Source organism: Abramis brama (genome assembly GCF_963993115.1).
Source record: "Abramis brama genome assembly, chromosome: 22".
Taxonomy (NCBI): Eukaryota; Metazoa; Chordata; class Actinopteri; order Cypriniformes; family Leuciscidae; genus Abramis; species Abramis brama.
Window position 1 is genome coordinate 11589993 of NC_139984.1, and position 17271 is coordinate 11607263.

A 17271-nucleotide genomic window follows, 5' to 3' on the forward strand; every position below is an offset into this window, starting at 1 on the left:
AATCCATGATAGTTTCGACGTAATAAATATGTAGCTTTAATTTATAGATCATAGAATCATATATTCTTATACTCTGAATGCAATATGCTCCATGTATGGCGGTTAAATTAAAAACAGTTAGAAACGATTCGCATGTAAAGATAAACAAAATAATTCAGAATTAAAAGTTAAACACAAATGCACCAAGCAAAACTGCACAGATCTGTACATAAATGTATTATGAAATACATTTTTATGAAGGCATGTAAAACGTTTTCTCCTGTTTTGTGTCTGTCAATCAGATGTCAAGCGCGTGTCTGTCCGTCCGCTTCTTATGGACAGGGAACAACTCCCAAATCCTATCCATGTTTACACAGCTCCTTCTCTTTATTTGCACGTAGAAATGATTTATCCAGCACCATGAAGAGCTGATCATATGTAGTTTAGAGGTCTATAACTCGGGTAAGTTGAGATATTCATGTTTCATATGTTTGTTAATCATTTTGGAGTCGAAAATGTTAGATTAGCCATAGTTAGCAAGAAAAGTTAACCTCAAACTTGGTGTCTGACAACTTGTAGTGCTGCTTATCAGATATTTGATGGATTTAAGTGATGGTTTTGTTTAATTATTGTAAAATGTCTTCACTTTTATAAGTTGTGGAAGTTATGCTGATTAAGCGCGATGTTATTATTAGCACGTAGCAAGCTAAGAGTTATAATCCACTTTCTGCTGTCGCTGCTCCCACTTTCCTAACGTTAGATGTTTTCAAAAGTTTCTCCATTTGTAAATGACAAAACGTGAAAAATATAACTTGTTTATGCGAATTATTAGGAAACCTTTAAATATGAGCCTGAACGTGCTGTATACTTATGAGAGTTTATGAAACTTTGTGCATAATGTGTTCATAAATGTATATCTAACGATAAATAAGTATGACGCCTGTTTTTACTCATCTTTCTTCCATGGAAATTACAGAAATTCAATGCTATTGTGAGGCTCTTTTCACCAAACCCCTCAATAAATAATAAATGTTTATGTGACAGATCAGTTTCCCTTAAGGTTTGCGCTCTTGTTTCACAGCTCAATGAAAGTTCATGAGAGGTTTGAACTTTAGTGTTTCCATTACTGCCTCAGACTGTCAGCAGGCTTGTTAGACACATTTGATAGTCAGTGGTTTTACAGGACATTAAAGCATCTGCCATATGTAATGTCATGATTCGAATGCATATTATATTCAGGAATCCTTCTCTTTTGTGCTCTTCAGGGTTGGAGCAAAGCTGGGATGGCCTCTAAACTATTCGACAGACTTCGCCGTTCACTGTTCAAAGAAGGGGAGCTTCCTTCAGAGACAGACGGCCACAGGACTGATGACTTTCCAGAAAGTTCTGAGCTTGAGGATGATATAGACTGCGTGTCGGCCAGGCTCGGAGGGACCCTGTGCTTCGAGGGTGATGGGGTCCTGGACTCTGAGGATCCGGGAGACGCGTCAGGGCCAGATAGTGACTCTGACTTTTTTGGAGAGTCCATAGATAATGCATGTAGCAGCACAGGTAGTCATCAATCATACATATCTTTTAAAAAGCTAACATATTATAATTTGGTAGTGTAAAGGACAAGGTATATGCTTTATAGAGGAGTAGAACAGCAAACTTTGTTGGTGAGTTGAAGTCCAAGCTACATGTGCAGAAGCTATTAAAGGAGTAGGCTTGTTTGTCCAAAAATTTAAATAGTCATTTACTCATTCTCATCTTGTCCTCAACTTACACTGTTCAAAACTTTGGGGTCTGTAAGATTTTTTATGTTTTTCAAAGAAGTCTCTTGTGATCGCCAAGGTTGTATTTATTTAATCAAAAATACAGTAAAATAGTAATATTGTGAAGTATTATTATTACAATTTAAAATAACTGTTTTCTGTTTTAATATATTTGAAAATGTAATCTATTCCTATAATAGCAAAGCTGAATTTTCAGCATCATTACTCCAGTCTTCAGTGTCACAGATCCTTCAGAAATCATTCTAACATGATGATTTGATGCTCAACAAATATTTCTTATTATTAGCAATGTTGAAAACTATGGAAGTTTGTTTCTGCCATGGAATAAAACTAATCTAAAAGATAATTCTTTTTTTTCTTTTTTTTTAAATGTTTTTTTTTTTAATCTCACAATTCTGACATATTTTCTCAGAATTCTGTTATAAAGTTATAAAGTCCAATTCTGAGGGAAAAATCAACTCTCAATTCTGACATTTTCTGACAATTGCGAGTTTATATCATGCAGTTCAACTTTATATCTTGAAATTCTGACTTTTTTTCTTGCATTTGCGAGTTAATATCCCACAATTCTGACTTTATAATTCACAATTGTGAGTTTATATCACACAAATGTGGAAAAAAATCAGAATTGTGAGATCAAAAAGTCACAATTATTATTATTATTTTTTTTTTACATTTTATTCCCTGGCAGAAACATGCTTCCATAGTTACATTGATGGTGCAGATAAAACATTTTCAGGATACTTTATGAATAAAAAGTTCAAAAGAACAGCATTTGAAATAGAAACATTTTTAACATAAATGTATGCAGACATTTAAATAAATTTATTTGCATCCTTTCTGAATAAACGTTTTAATTTCTTTAAAAAAAAAAAAAAGAAGAAGAAGCTTATTCACCCCAAACATTTAAATGGTAGTGTATATTCTGTTATTTTATGAGCAGAGCTGTCAAGCTTTAAAAAGGACAAAAACACCATAAAGGTAGACCATCTGCCTATATTATACGACATATTGCAAATCTTATGGATAACTGTGTCTGAGGAACATACTCAAGTTTAGGTCAGAATTCACTGAAAATCATCTCAGTTCTTGCAGTTCTCGAATCACATTCCTTATTCTGCATATTTATGTTGCCAAATGATTTGGACACATGGAAAACAGTAACTTTTGGTGACAATGATTATATTTTAATCTACATATGAATGAGATTTCAGATCTTCAGTGATATGAAACCTCGTTAGTAATGAACAAGTTTCTGTTCACAAAGCTATCACATGACTTCAGAAGATTTACAGTTACATGTTTTACATTTATTTGTTGATTTAGCTGACGCTTTTTTTCCACAGCAGCTTACAATTGAAAGACTTGTATTGTAGCACAGAAGTTGAATGAACCACTTTGATGGTGTATTATTTTTGGAGCTTGAAAGCTGTCATTACTAAGAACTGCTATTGAATGGAAAAAGAGTTTGCATGGAAAAAAAATCCCATTCTTTTAGAAACAGTATTTGGGATGAGCTCTTCCTTTAAGCTTTAGCATATGTACATGGTGTTTGTGAATTTACAATAATCTCTTTGTAGGCAAATTTCACTTCTTCTTTTTAGTTCACTTTTAGCTCACTCGATACTTCACATTTGTAGTTAATTTTGTCTTTGCTTTATAGAGACCAGCCCAATAGGCCCTTCCCCCAAAACCTCAAATATGATCACCAGACAACTACAAGAAAACTACAAGAGCTCAAGAACTCGTTGCATTCCTGAAAAACTCATTTTTGAGGTGACAGATGCCAGTGTTGTCCATGATACAAATTCCAAGTATGTGGTAAGTACACAAGACACAACTGTGAACCATTTCAATAATTTTTTAGCAACTTTAAAACACATTACATATTCATACAAACATTCAAAACAGCATTTTATATTTGGGCCAATGACAAACAAGATTGTCCAAATAAAAGTCATTTTTACTAAAAGACTTTTCCTGTCTCAAAGTTTGCGTACACTGTTATGCTTTTTCAGATATTACCTTTCATGTAATGTGTAATATAGCTGTTTGAGAATGTAAAAGGTCTGCAAAGTTTCTGTCTCCAAAAGAATCGATTCTGAACTGCCTGAAATGAGACTTTAGTAATACCAGTCTTACTTCCTGCTAGAATTTGCATAATGCCAGCCTATAGTCTTCATTAGCTGCCCGTGAACAGCATCTACTTTGACCCTCATACAGTGTAGTTGTAGCTGAGACTGGAAGAGTTTGTGTTGTCGAGAAGACACTGTTTTCTGCGCTGCCAAAGCAAATCCAATTTGCATGAACTTTCCAAGGATGAGGACTCCGGCTCGAATAAAAAAGACACCATCATTACTGTTTATCTCACTTTGTATCAAGTGCAAAGGATGATCCGGAACCGAAATTCAGATATGGTGCGTTTCGTTTGGTGGACCAATCACAACAGACTGTTATCTTACCAATCAGAGCAGAGCAGGCTCTCGGAAAGGAGGGGTTTAAAGAGACCGGATCCTTTATCGCAGGGGTTCTCAAAGTGGGGTCTGTGCCACATAGCCAGGGGGTCCTTGAAATAAATGTAGGGCCCTATGATTTCCGCAATGCGGAAAACACAGACGGAATCGCGGAACCCAGTTATAAAAATGGAATTTGCAGTATAACGCGGAATGTCACAGAATTTGGCAAATTTTGGATTAATAAATCAAAAGTAGGACTGTACACTTTATCAAATTGCGATCTGCACCAGCATCTGTGAATATTTAAGAGCAGAAAGACTGCTATTTAAATATGAACTCTGCATGTTCTGAGCGTCTCTGTGTGAATGAGCGGTTTCATCTGTACACATGCTCAAGCACGCGAGACGCTCATGGTGTTTTTTAGCGTCTGCTGTCTCACTATATCAGGACATGAGCACATGAACTTAATCTCCAGACCTGCTCTGAGAGTCTCTTCACCAGCGTTTCACTTGATAAAACTATCATCATATCATATGCAGTCTTCAAACTCATCAAAATAAAAGTTCAGTTTAACTTAAATTATAACAGAAATATATTACTCTTGTACAGTACAATGTAATTCTCACAGTATAAAATGAACATTTAATTACTGCCTTTTTTGATACATTTTTGTTAAAATTTGTGTTAAAACATTTTTTTTTTTATGTTTTAGTTAGTGTTATTGCAAACATTTCAAAAATTAAGTTGTTACCCAAGTTTAATGAATTCAATTGATTAGACATGCTTATTCATTATTAAAATTTAATTCAATCCTTAAATTGAAAAAAAAAAAGAGAAAAAAATCTAACGGATTCCAAATGGCCCTAAATTATTATTATTTTTGCTAAACGTTTAATGCATCTTTGATAAATTGTAAATGTTGTATAATTTCATTTTAGACATGCTTTTTGATTACAAGAGTACAAACTGTAGCAATCACTTAAACACTGTTATAATTATGACTTTTTCCCCTCTAAAGGGTCCCTGGCCCCAAAAAGTTTCAGAACCCCTGCTTTATCAAACCATTTCAGACATTGAGAAAAGAAGTGATGCTGCAATGTATATTATGAGAAAATTAAAATGTTTTTTGACCTTGGATGCATGTAAACCTATTAAAAACAAAACAAAATTAAGAGCCTTAAAGGATAATTCCGGACGGTATTTAGCACTTTGAGTCTCTTTTCTGGTTTGTTTTGCATGAAGTAGCCTGGGTTTCCCCATACTGCCTTGCTCGCAGCGCGATTTTATTCACGCTGCTAGGCAGTCTGGACACCATGGACCAGATTTTCCCCTGAAAAAGGGAACCAATCACAGAACGGGGAGGGAGCAGCAAGACGATGACGACACCGAAGCAGTTTGTTTATATCTATAGATCCAACATGGCATCAGACGTTATCTTCTACCCTCATGTTTATCTTGCACAAATGGTAATATTCGCTAAACGCCATCGTGTACAAATAAATCTTTGACCCATCGTCTTTTTCCTCGTCGAATTTCTGTCACTCTACATACGTCATCTGGTATAATTGAAACGATTGGCTATGAGCTACGTACAGGCGCATTTGATAGACATTCATAGCGCTCAATAAACGGCTCTGGGCATTCGTAAACCACGCCTCAAATACGAGAAAATGTACACATGGTTCCCAGACCAAGTCTCAAATGAGAATTGGTCTGATGTTAGCCAGGCTAATGAACTAGAGTGGTGGACACAGAAATTTTGACGATGGGTCCTGTCTCGACTTTTTGACTCGTTTAGAACCGCCTTTGACCGCTTCAGAGTGGCTGACTACGGGCATGCACGAACATGTCCTTAAAGGGATAGTTCACCCAAAAATGAAAATTCTGTCATCATTTACTCTCCCTCAAGTTGTTCCAAACCTGTATGATTTCCTTTCTTCTGCTGAACACAAAAGAAGATATTTTAAAGAAGGTTGGTAATTAAACAGTTGCTGGTCCCCATTGACATCCATAGTATTTTTTTTTCCTACTATGGAAGTCAATGGGGTCCATCAGTCGTTTGGTTACCGACTTTCTTCAAAATATCTTCTTTTGTGTTCAGCAGAAGAAAGAAAGTCATACAGGTTTGGAACAACTTGAGGGAGAGTAAATGATGACGGAATTTTCATTTTTGGGTGAACTATCCCTTTAAAGCAACCCTTAACGTTTGTTTTCAAAACTGTGCAACTCACCGAGTGGTTAGTGGTGTTCGTTGATGATTAAAAACAAGTAGCCTAGCGAAATACAGTTTCTGTCGTGTTTTATGTGGCATTTTGTAAAATCCCATTGATTTCTGTTGGAGGACTCATTGCTCGTTGATATTACTGCGCTTCAGACTCAAATATCGAGCGGAAGTTTATACGCAGTTGTGAGGTATCTGAAAAAATAGTTCCACTATAGCAAATAACACGGATTGAAATCATACATTGCGCCGATATATTTGTTTTTAATCATCAACGAACACCACTAACCACTCGGTGAGTTGCACGGTTTTGAAAACGAACGTTAAGGGTTGTTTTAAGGACATGTTCGTGCATGCCCGTAGTCAGCCACTCTGAAGCCGTCAAAGGCGATTCTAAACGAGTCAAAAAGTCGAGACAGGACCCATCGTCAACATTTCTGTGTCCACCACTCTAGTTCATCCAAAACAAAACAGAAAAGAGACTCAAAGTGCTAAATACCGGAATTATCCTTTAATAGTTGCACTTTAAAGAAAAGCAAAAGTCTTTTAAAAGAAGAAATGTAGTCTTTGTATAAATGTTAGTTTAAAAGGTTATGCAAACATTTTAATTAGGCTTTATTCCCCATTATTATATCAGGACAGTATAATCACATTTTTGTAATTTATGCCCCAGAAACGTTTAATTCAGAAATTAAAAACATGCTCATCATTTGGTCACTGTGTATGCATGAACTGCATTTTTAAAGTATTTTCGGGAACAAAAACGAGCGTCATTTCATGGATCAATTGAACAGTTGCTGGTTTTGTTTCTCTGGTTTCTCATCAGCTCTACACGATCCATGTCATCCTCTCTGGCATGTTTGACAAAACTCCCGCTGTCATCACGCGGCGCTACACTGACTTCGAACGGCTACACAGCCGCCTGCGCCGGCGTCACGGAGACGAGATGGACGGCGTGCACTTCCCTCGCAAGAAGCTGCGCAAAAACTTTGCCGCCGAGACCATTGCCAAGCGCAGCCGGGCGTTCGAGCAGTACCTGACCCACCTTCACTCCCTCCCTGAACTGCGGACCACACCTACGTTCCTTGAGTTCTTCTACCTGGGTGATCTGCGCGCTGGCCAGATGCTGATGCGAGTGGGCCGTTACCAAGATGCCCTGGGGCCTCTTCTCAACGCTCTGAGACTCCAGGAGAAGTTAGGATGCCATCAGATTCTGCAGTTCAACCAGATGCAGAGGGTTCATTGGTTCTTCACGCTCTCCGCCTTGGTCATCTGCTTCCAAGAGCTGGAACAACTCGGTGAGGCTCAGGAACACTGCGACCGAGCCCTGCAGGATCTAGCGCCTTCCCAGGAGGCTTTGCAGCAGCACCAGTTGCACCCTCTGCTCATCCCCCTCCTGCAGTCCAACGTCAGGCTGTCCTGGAAGATCTCGAAGGACAAGAGGCGCTGGGAAGCTCTTCTGCTGGAGATCCAGGAGCAGGGCATTGATCTAGGGAATCAGCCCAACCTGAAGGAGTGTCTCTTTAAAGAGAGCATCGAGGACAGCGAGGGGCTGGTCAGGGCTAAGAGCAAAAGTGAAGATGTCCCATAAGCATTTAGGATTCTTTTTTTAAATATATATATATATATGAATATGAGGGATGTTTCTGAAAGCAATATGTAAGATTAGGTCACTAAGGAAACCTGTGGAATTAATATTAACTCTACACATGCATTTCATGGGCACATTTCAATAGCGTTTATTAGCCTTATTCTTGAATTGGTGACACTTTACAATAAGACTCAGTTTGTTAACATTACTTAATGCCTTAAGACTTAAGTATTATGAATTAACAACAAACAATACTTTTAAAGTTGAAGTTAATTTCTAAAATACACTAATACAATTGTAAAGACAAGTATAAATTAACATTAGTGAATTATGAGTTAATTTACTGTCAACAGTAGTGTATTTATTACATTCACCTAGATGCATTAATAAATGTTAACAAATTGAACTTGTAAAGTGTTACACTATTTTTTGTATCCTGTTAATATTCAACTGGGAATCGGGTTTTGGTGTGACACCAAGAGCATTTATTTTCAGCCGTCATGAATTTCACAGAGATGCAACACAGTTGTGTTTGTCTTGTTCTTTAGGGGACTTCAGCACCACTATCACACATTATTTCAAATGGACATGGGAAAGTATTAAGCGAGGCTGTTGATTCTGAAGGGTGTTGTTTACATTCAGCTGCTGGCTGATTTGCCTTTTCAGTAAATTATGTAGTATAAATTCTTAAAATAAAGGGAATATCCACTTTTGGTGTAAATTATAAATGAATTTGTCAGATACTGCTACAACAGAAGCCTTCAAATGGTAATACTGTACAGTTTTAAATGTATGTTTTGTTACTGAGCTCAAAGTAATTTTAAATAACTCTTGCACAAATGTCAAATCTGTTCATTTCTGCAGTGCAAATAACACTACACATGTTTTAACAGATTTTTTTTTCATATAATTAAAAGGATGCTTTTATGTGTCATAGAGAGCCTTTTTATTGAATGATTTTGAATATATTTAGAGATATTTAGAGAACAATATCATTCTTTCAATACTACATAGTTATTCATTTCAAAAATTACATTTTTAATGTCTGAGCCCAATCTTTTTTGTAAAATCTTGCATTGTTTTACAGATTGCTGCACACAAACTCAGATATATTTGTTTACTGGTTAAACAGAATACTGGTTTTCCCTCTGTTACTTACTAAATTTGAATTTGAATATATTTATTTATGTGTTCATTTATTTGTTGTGGAGTATAGTTTTAACATTAACAGCGTAATATACTCTGCAAAACTTGAGATTTCCAAGTTTTCTCAAATGTTTCCTTTTTTTTTTTTTTTTTTTTTAAATGCATTTTGGCTAAAAGGCCTTTACAATAAATAAATGCTTCCTGGTTTTTATTCAAATTCTGTATTTCAAATGGTTTTATGCACTGGAATTGTTCAAGAAAAATCCAGTTCAATTTACAGTATATCAATAAACTTTTTACACTAGTCTCAGATGCGTTAAATTTGAACTGCATTTTGGTAATGGAAAAATATTATGTGTGCTTCTTTTCAAGGTCCTCGATAGAAGGTTCCTCTGAATAACAGGATGTGATTTTCTTACACTCATTGGTAACAAACACCTACAGCTCATTTTTATACATCTGACATCTAGTGGTCATACAAAACTATACAGCATTAGATGCACATTACTGTGATAAAGCATAATCTGTTTCAAAACAATGTAAAGAATAGCCTATGCCAACAACAAGCATGACTGCTGCCAAATATTAATTTTCGTATCCACGGAGGAAACGCCGAACATCTTTCTTTCTTTCAACCTTCTTTAGAGGAAAACTGTTTCCATGCACAAATGAGCGGTTTCCATTCAGTTTACTTTGGGAAAAACTCCTTGGGTCTTTAAAAACGTGTGGACGTGTTCAGATCATCCCGCCCCAAAACTCACGCCATTGGTTGAGTGCTAACTTCAAGTTTTCTGATTGGCTTACTGGCGTGGTCATATACTTTTTTCGTTCTGAGAAAGGTATGATTTCTTTGAGCAATTTTTTTATAAGAACATTTGACAGACTGTAGGGCCAGCATATTTTTTAATGTCAGCTAATGTTTTGATGGTAGGCTCGTCGTCCGTGTGTACCTCGCGCAAGGACCTTGAAGCCTCACGGACTCTGTAAGCTCTCTCCGCCCCTCCTGACTCACGAACTCACTCGGAGTCAGCGCATATTCTTTCCAGCAGAGTTCATTGTGTGATCGCAGGTCGAAAGGATGACAGCTCGAGTGTACTGCACTGTGTTATTGTGTCTGTCTGGATGCTGGAGCTCAACAGAAGCTGCTCCAGGACGAAACTTCACAGGTGAGAAGTTCTTTTAACTTCATATGCAGCCCGAATAAATGCATTAAACAAGTGCCTTACATCTCAGCACATTACAATTCTCAAATATACATAGTATAGATGTCCAGTGAAAGATTTACTTTGTACATCAGTTAAGTTTAAATAAATGTGTGTGAGTGTGTGAGTATTTCCCATTGTACAAGAAAAACACGTATAGACAATTTTATTTATATTTAATATTAAAGGTATATGTAAGAATTTTGTATCAAAAGATCCAAAAACCACTTACACAGTGTTATATATTTCTTTCAATATGTTCTTACATTATCCTAAATGTTTCCAAGAATTTGTAAATTCAGAGAAATTCACAATTTTAAATAGTGCCCGTCCCATGTCACTTGTCGCCTGTCAAAAACGTAATATCCACATTATCCCTGGTTTCCGCTTGTACTGCCATAGTAACCATGGCGACAGATGTGGACAACTGTGTAATGTTTAGAGGCAGTGGAGCTGCCGGGGCTGAAGACCCCCACCGTAGAGAAGGCAGAGCTGATGACCAGCACAGCGGAGCTGCCGGGGCTGAAGACCACCACTGCGTAACTGAGGACCACCATGATAGAGCAGACTCGACAGAAGATCCATGGCGTTTGGAGACTATGGCATGGCGGCCATGACGGTTGGAGACTCTGACGTGGCGGCCATGACGGTTCGAGACTCTGACGTGGCGGGTACAGCGGAGCTGCCGGGGCTGAAGACCCCCACCATTGAGAAGGCAGAGCTGATGACCAGCACAGCGGAGCTGCCGGGGCTGAAGACCACCACCGTAGAGAAGGCAGAGCTGATGACCAGCACAGCGGAGCTGCCGGGGCTGAAGACCCCCACCGTAGAGAAGGCAGAGCTGATGACCAGCACAGCGGAGCTGCCAGGGCTGAAGACCCCCACCACTGAAAAGGCAGAGCTGACGACCAGCACAGCGGAGCTGCCGGGGCTGAAGACCACCACCGTAGAGAAGGCAGAGCTGATGACCAGCACAGCGGAGCTGCCGGGGCTGAAGACCCCCACCGTAGAGAAGGCAGAGCTGATGACCAGCACAGCGGAGCTGCCGGGGCTGAAGACCACCACCATTGAGAAGGCAGAGCTGATGACCAGCACAGCGGAGCTGCCGGGGCTGAAGACCACCACTGCGTAACTGAGGACCACCATGATAGAGCAGACTCGACAGAAGATCCATGGCGTTTGGAGACTATGGCATGGCGGCCATGACGGTTGGAGACTCTGACGTGGCGGCCATGACGGTTCGAGACTCTGACGTGGCGGGTACAGAGTGAATGTCGCGTTCTTCCTCCACGACACCCACAGTAAATGCGGATCCACTCAGCTGCAATGCCAGGATGACATAAAATCCTAGAGTCCAACTAGGGTCCCATAGTGGCATGATCGAGCTGAGCGGCTCAGATGGTCCCCCATGGTTAAAATGAAATAAGGGTGTTCAAGGGGTTGGCATAATAATTATTTTGACTGATACAATTGGTTACAACTCTTGTTACACACTTTTTTATATGACATTAATTGACACAGTTTAGGGATACAGTAGATTTCTAAACTACTTTAATTTGAAGCAGATAAATATGTTAAAAAAGCTTGTGACACAATTGCAAAACCACTAATTTAAAGATGCTGAAACAAACTATTTAAAACTAATGATGCTCTTTCTGTAGTGGTCGATCACTGTCCGGCGAAGCTGATGGTCGTGCCGTCCAGCCGAGGATGTGTTTCTGATAGAGACTGCTCTGGAGGACACAGATGCTGTGTATTTGACTGTGGGGCTGTGTGTGTGCCGCCTGCTTTCAGTGAGTTTAAATGAATATTGGATAATAATAATACTCAAGGTCTTTCATAAGGAACATGGGGGAAAAAAATGAAAGTTTGAAAAAAAAACAACCTTAGATCAGAAATTGCTAATAAAGGTAAAAAATAATTACAATAAAACAGCAAGTAACACATTGAATAAAACATGGAATTTTAAAGTGGAAAGACTGAAATAGTTTTTTCTTGTAAAACGTATTTCAATAATATATATATATAGATATAGATATAAAAAAATGCAGTCAGCAATTAGTGATATGGTTTCTCTGTCATGTGTCTGTATAACAGCAAAGCCAGGAGTGTGTCCACGCAGAAAATTTGGAGCAGGAGTGTGTGCTGAGTACTGTGTCAATGACAGTGACTGTCCCAACAATGAGAAATGCTGCAGCAATGGATGTGGACATGAATGTACTGCTCCATATACAGGTATTATATTATATTATATTATATTATATTATATTATATTATATTATATTATATTATATTATATTATATTATATTATATTATACACTTTACAATAAGGTTCCAATACATTTGTTACAGGATTTATTTAACATATACAACTTTTGATTTTAATAATGTAATAGTATATGGTAAAATTAACATTAATAAATGTTTTAGAAGTATTTTTCATTGTCAGTTCATGTTAGCTATTATAGTTAAATAATGTTAACAAATGGATTGTAAAGTGTTACCATATTATTCTTTTATATTCATGTTTGGGTCAGCTTTCTCATTGCCTTTTAGTTTGTCTTATTTAATAATAAGTATACTTAATAAGTATTAACTCTGACAAAAGTACATGAATTCGGCCTATAGCACTGTTTTAGGCACAAGGTGGTTTTACAAAAGATGAATAATAATACTTAGAATGCAATTCACTAAGTAAAACTAAGAAAACTAGCTATTTATGCCCGTTTTGAGTGTTTTGTATGGAAGCTTGTTTCTCCCACTGAATAAAAAATAAAAAAGGTAATTGCGATCTCTTTTTTTCCCGGTTTAAATCTCGCAATTGTGACTTTTTCTCTCAGAATTACATAATATAAAGTTGCAATTGCGAGTTATAAAGTCAGAATTACATGATGTAAACTCGCAATTGTGAGTTATAAAGTCTTTCTTTCCTCAGAATTGGATTTTATAACTCACAATTCAGACTTTTTTCTCGCAATTCAGACTTTTTCCTCACAATTGCCAGAAAAAAAGTCAGAATTGTGAGACAAAAAGTCCTGATTATCTTTTACGTTTTTTATTCCGTGGCAGAAACAAGCTTCTATTTTTTTGTGCTGTACATCTGAGGCTGAATGCCACTAAATGGCCTGACTAAAGCTCAATATCTCCATCCATGCAGTGAAGCCTGGTCGATGTGCCCTACCGAAGGGGACTCCAATGTGTGCCGAATACTGTTACCATGATGGTCAGTGCCCTGCTGAACAGAAATGCTGCCCAACCACCTGTGGTCATGCGTGCAGTGAACCGTGCTGATTTAACCACCGGAAAGTGTCCTGAGATAAATTTTGCATAATAATACATACTTGAGTTATTTTACTTAAATCAATTCAGTGCTTTATTCATAGGGGGTGTTTTCCCTCTTTGTAACCACCAAATAAAACATCATAGTTTTAGTAAACCTTCTTTTAGTGTTGAGTTTTTTGGCCATGAAAAAAACAAAGAAATTTGCTACATTGAAGAGTTGGTATTTTTTGGTATGCCAGTGTTCATTTGGATGTTCTCTTCTCACATAACAGCTCATTGGCATCATTGCTTAGGAATGTACAAGTTCCCCTCCCCGAGACCCAAACACGTGCAAAACATTTTGTAATGAAAGAGACCTCTGTTACCATCCTCTCCAGGAGCTTGGCAGCAAAAGTGTCAAAACAATTGTCACTGTCAGCAAAACATGACAGTGATGGAAAAGCCTTGGAACTAAAAGTACTAAGCTACCAGAAATTAATCGATCAAAGAATGCAGGTTAACACTGTACTTTTGGTAATTTAGTCACATAAAGAGAAAAGAAGTGGAAAAATGAATGGAATTTGTGCTGAACCGAGGTTAGCTTGCATCAGCTTCCAGGAATGTGAACAGACTTTGAATTCTGTCTGGAAGGAAACAATGTTTACATCCTGTGTTTAAGAAAGACAACATTTGAGCCAAGTCAAGTCACCTTTATTTATACTATACAAATTGTTTCAAAGCAGCTTTACAGTGATAACAGGACAATTATGCATTTCGGCTTTTGTTCAGCTTAAGTCAGTTCAGTGTGGATTCAGTTCCGTTGTAAAGATGATCAATTATTAAATTAGTTCTCTAGAAAGCAGTTCTGTAAAAAAAATTATGTCATCGCCCAGCTCAGTTCAGTTCTCATACAACAGAATCAGTACAGTCAGATCAATAATAGTTGAAATTAAGTGTCCCCAACTAAGCAAGCCAGAGTCGACAGTGGCAAGGAACCCAAACTCCATCATCCCAAAAAAAAACCTTGGGAGAAAGCAGGCTCAGTCGGGGGGGCCACCGAACACGGTGTCATTATGATTCAGGCTGCATCACAAGTCAGAATTCAATTATTCATCCAGTTCCTTTTGCTTGAAGATCGATTCTTCACCCGGTATGGAGCTGAAGCTGGCCATATGGTGTGTGAGGAGGACCTGTATGGTTCTTGTGGTCTCTGCTGAGGATCTGTCATGCCGACGAGTAGGCGCGTTTCCATTACAGATTTGCGCAAAACTTTTGCGATTTTTTTAAAATATCAATAAAAAACTATTGCGAAATGACGGCGTTTCCATTAACCGATGTTATGCGACTACAGCGTCATTTTTTCCTCTCGCGATAAGTCATTCCAAAAATCATGGCAACAGACGTTGGTAGGTTTATATATATCACAGCCATGTACCGCACTAGACATTATTATTATTAATGGAAGGAAACGTAGGCTTGTTATCCAAGCATTAATGGCAAGGAAAGACCCTTACTCACAGCACATATGAGGTGTTTCTGGGTGTTTCTCCCTCATTTCTGCTCCGAGGTCTTGATTGTGGCACCTCTATGAGGTTTAGAATCCATTATTCCTGTAATTCTTTTGTCTTTTATGAATTTAATAAAGAACTCTGTCTCGTATTCTGTCCAAACACACCAAGTCAGGTGACCTGTAAATGCGCAAAAACTGTTTCCATTGCAGTTTTGCGAAATATTCCTTTTTCGAATTGCCTGAAAAACCACCTCATGCGAGCGTGAAAACTTTTTTGCGATAAATGGGAGTTTTTGCGAAATTGACGTGTTTCCATTGAGCATATTTCCAATTCGCAATTTCAATTTGCGCAATTTGAAGGGTAATGGAAACGCGGCTATACTGTCTCTGCTGACATTCAGGGCTGCGTGTTTGTCGTGTCTAGGTGCAGGTCCACCATCTGATCTGGATCCGGCTGACTACATCAGTAACCTTGGGATAAGAATGAGACAGACAGACTAAAATTAACGTATGCCTTTCTTCTTACAATGCAATGAGTACATCAGGTGTTATAGGAAGTATTTCCGGTTACGGTTGACCTAATTTATGCGCCATAACAATCATTTAGATATTTGATATTTTATATATTTGATTCAAACTTAAAATTTGATCCTCATGTCCAGAACATGGTTAAAGTATAATTTTTTCACCTCAGAAACATTGCAAGACTGCGCCTCATGTTATCTTTCTCCTTGGCGGAAAAACTGATCAACACGTTTGTTTTTTCTCGCATCGACTATTGTAATGCTCTGCTCTCTGGGGTCTCTAAATCAACTCTAAATAAATTGCAGTATGTTCAAAACTCAGCTGCCAGAATCCTGACAAGGTCCAGAACAAGTGAGCACATCACTCCAATCTTGGAGTCCTTGCACTGGCGTCCTGTCAGGTTTTGCATAGATTTTAAAATTTTTATGCTTACCTACAAGACCCTGCATGATTTATCGCCAGAATACCTGTCTGAACTTTTAACTGTCTACACCCCAAGGCGTAATCTCCGCTCTTCTGAATCTGGCTTTTTAACTATTCCTTCAACGCATTTACGCTCTATGGGTGACCAGGCTTTTTCTTCTTTGGCTCCAAAATTGTGGAATTCTCTCCTCACTGAGATTAGACATGCTGAATCCTTTAGTGTTTTTAAATCTTCTCTTAAAACGTATTTCTTCCAGCTAGCATATATGTGATTTTCTTTTCTTTTTTTCAGAATGTGTCTGCTTCCCGAACAAGGCTAGGGAGACTATTCCAGAGTTTGGGTGCTAAATAGGAAAAGGAACTACCACCTGCAGTTGATTTTGATATTCTAGGTATTATCAGCTAGCCAGAATTTTGAGATTGCAATAGACGTGAAGGACTATAATGCGTTAAGAGCTCACTCAAGTACTGAGGAGCTAAACCATTTAGTGCTTTGTAAGTAATTAGCAAGATTTTTAAATGTATGCGATGTTTAATAGGGAGCCAATGCAGTTTTGACATATATATATATATAGAGAGAGAGAGAGAGAGAGAGAGAGAGAGATAGAGATAGAGATAGAGAGAGAGAGAGAGTAGCCCTGGCATCTACAAATCCCACTTGTCCAAAATCCCATTCATAACCATAGATTGAACATCAATCTCTTCTGATTGGCTGGGACTGTATCATGTTTACAGCAGTTTCACACACTTGCGTCTGCAGTGAAGTAAAAAAAAAAAATAGGTAAGCTGATGCTGGTACTACTTGGATAGTCTGATTTAATCAGTGGTACTTTTAGTTTAAGAACCAGTGAGTTACTACAAATCTGTTCAACAACATTACCTACATATGTATATATACAAACTACCATGTCAAATAACAAGGATTTACAGTCAGCCAATGCAGAGGCTCTTTCACATACATTAATTCAAACAGAATGGCACAGATGTGTGGAATAAAAAACATTACATTCTTCCTCAAAATCCCTCGCATACTCAAAAACAACAACAAAAAAATGCTGCAAATCGTTCTCAACACGTTATGGGTGTCCAGTCAGTTTATTATAGGAAAGTTAACAAGTGTTAAAGAGCTTCTTCAGGATTTGAATTTAATAACACCCAGTCTGGAGGTCATTATGGGGTCA

General features: G+C 37.9%; 2 protein-coding genes across 2 annotated transcripts; both read left to right on the top strand.

Annotated features, from left to right (window-relative positions):
- Window positions 1-272: 272 nt before the first annotated feature.
- Window positions 273-8956, top strand: snx21 (sorting nexin family member 21). The gene is made up of 4 exons (XM_084098680.1): window positions 273-441; window positions 1245-1530; window positions 3418-3575; window positions 7258-8956. The coding sequence occupies exons 2-4, from the start codon at window positions 1263-1265 to the stop codon at window positions 8020-8022; spliced, it is 1191 nt and encodes a 396-aa protein (XP_083954806.1). The 5' UTR covers window positions 273-441; window positions 1245-1262; the 3' UTR covers window positions 8023-8956.
- Window positions 8957-9978: 1022 nt separating this feature from the next.
- LOC311073192 (uncharacterized protein) lies at window positions 9979-13807 on the top strand. The gene is made up of 4 exons (XM_084098681.1): window positions 9979-10334; window positions 12032-12163; window positions 12468-12605; window positions 13529-13807. The coding sequence occupies exons 1-4, from the start codon at window positions 10247-10249 to the stop codon at window positions 13660-13662; spliced, it is 492 nt and encodes a 163-aa protein (XP_083954807.1). The 5' UTR covers window positions 9979-10246; the 3' UTR covers window positions 13663-13807.
- The last annotated feature ends 3464 nt before the right edge of the window (window positions 13808-17271 follow it).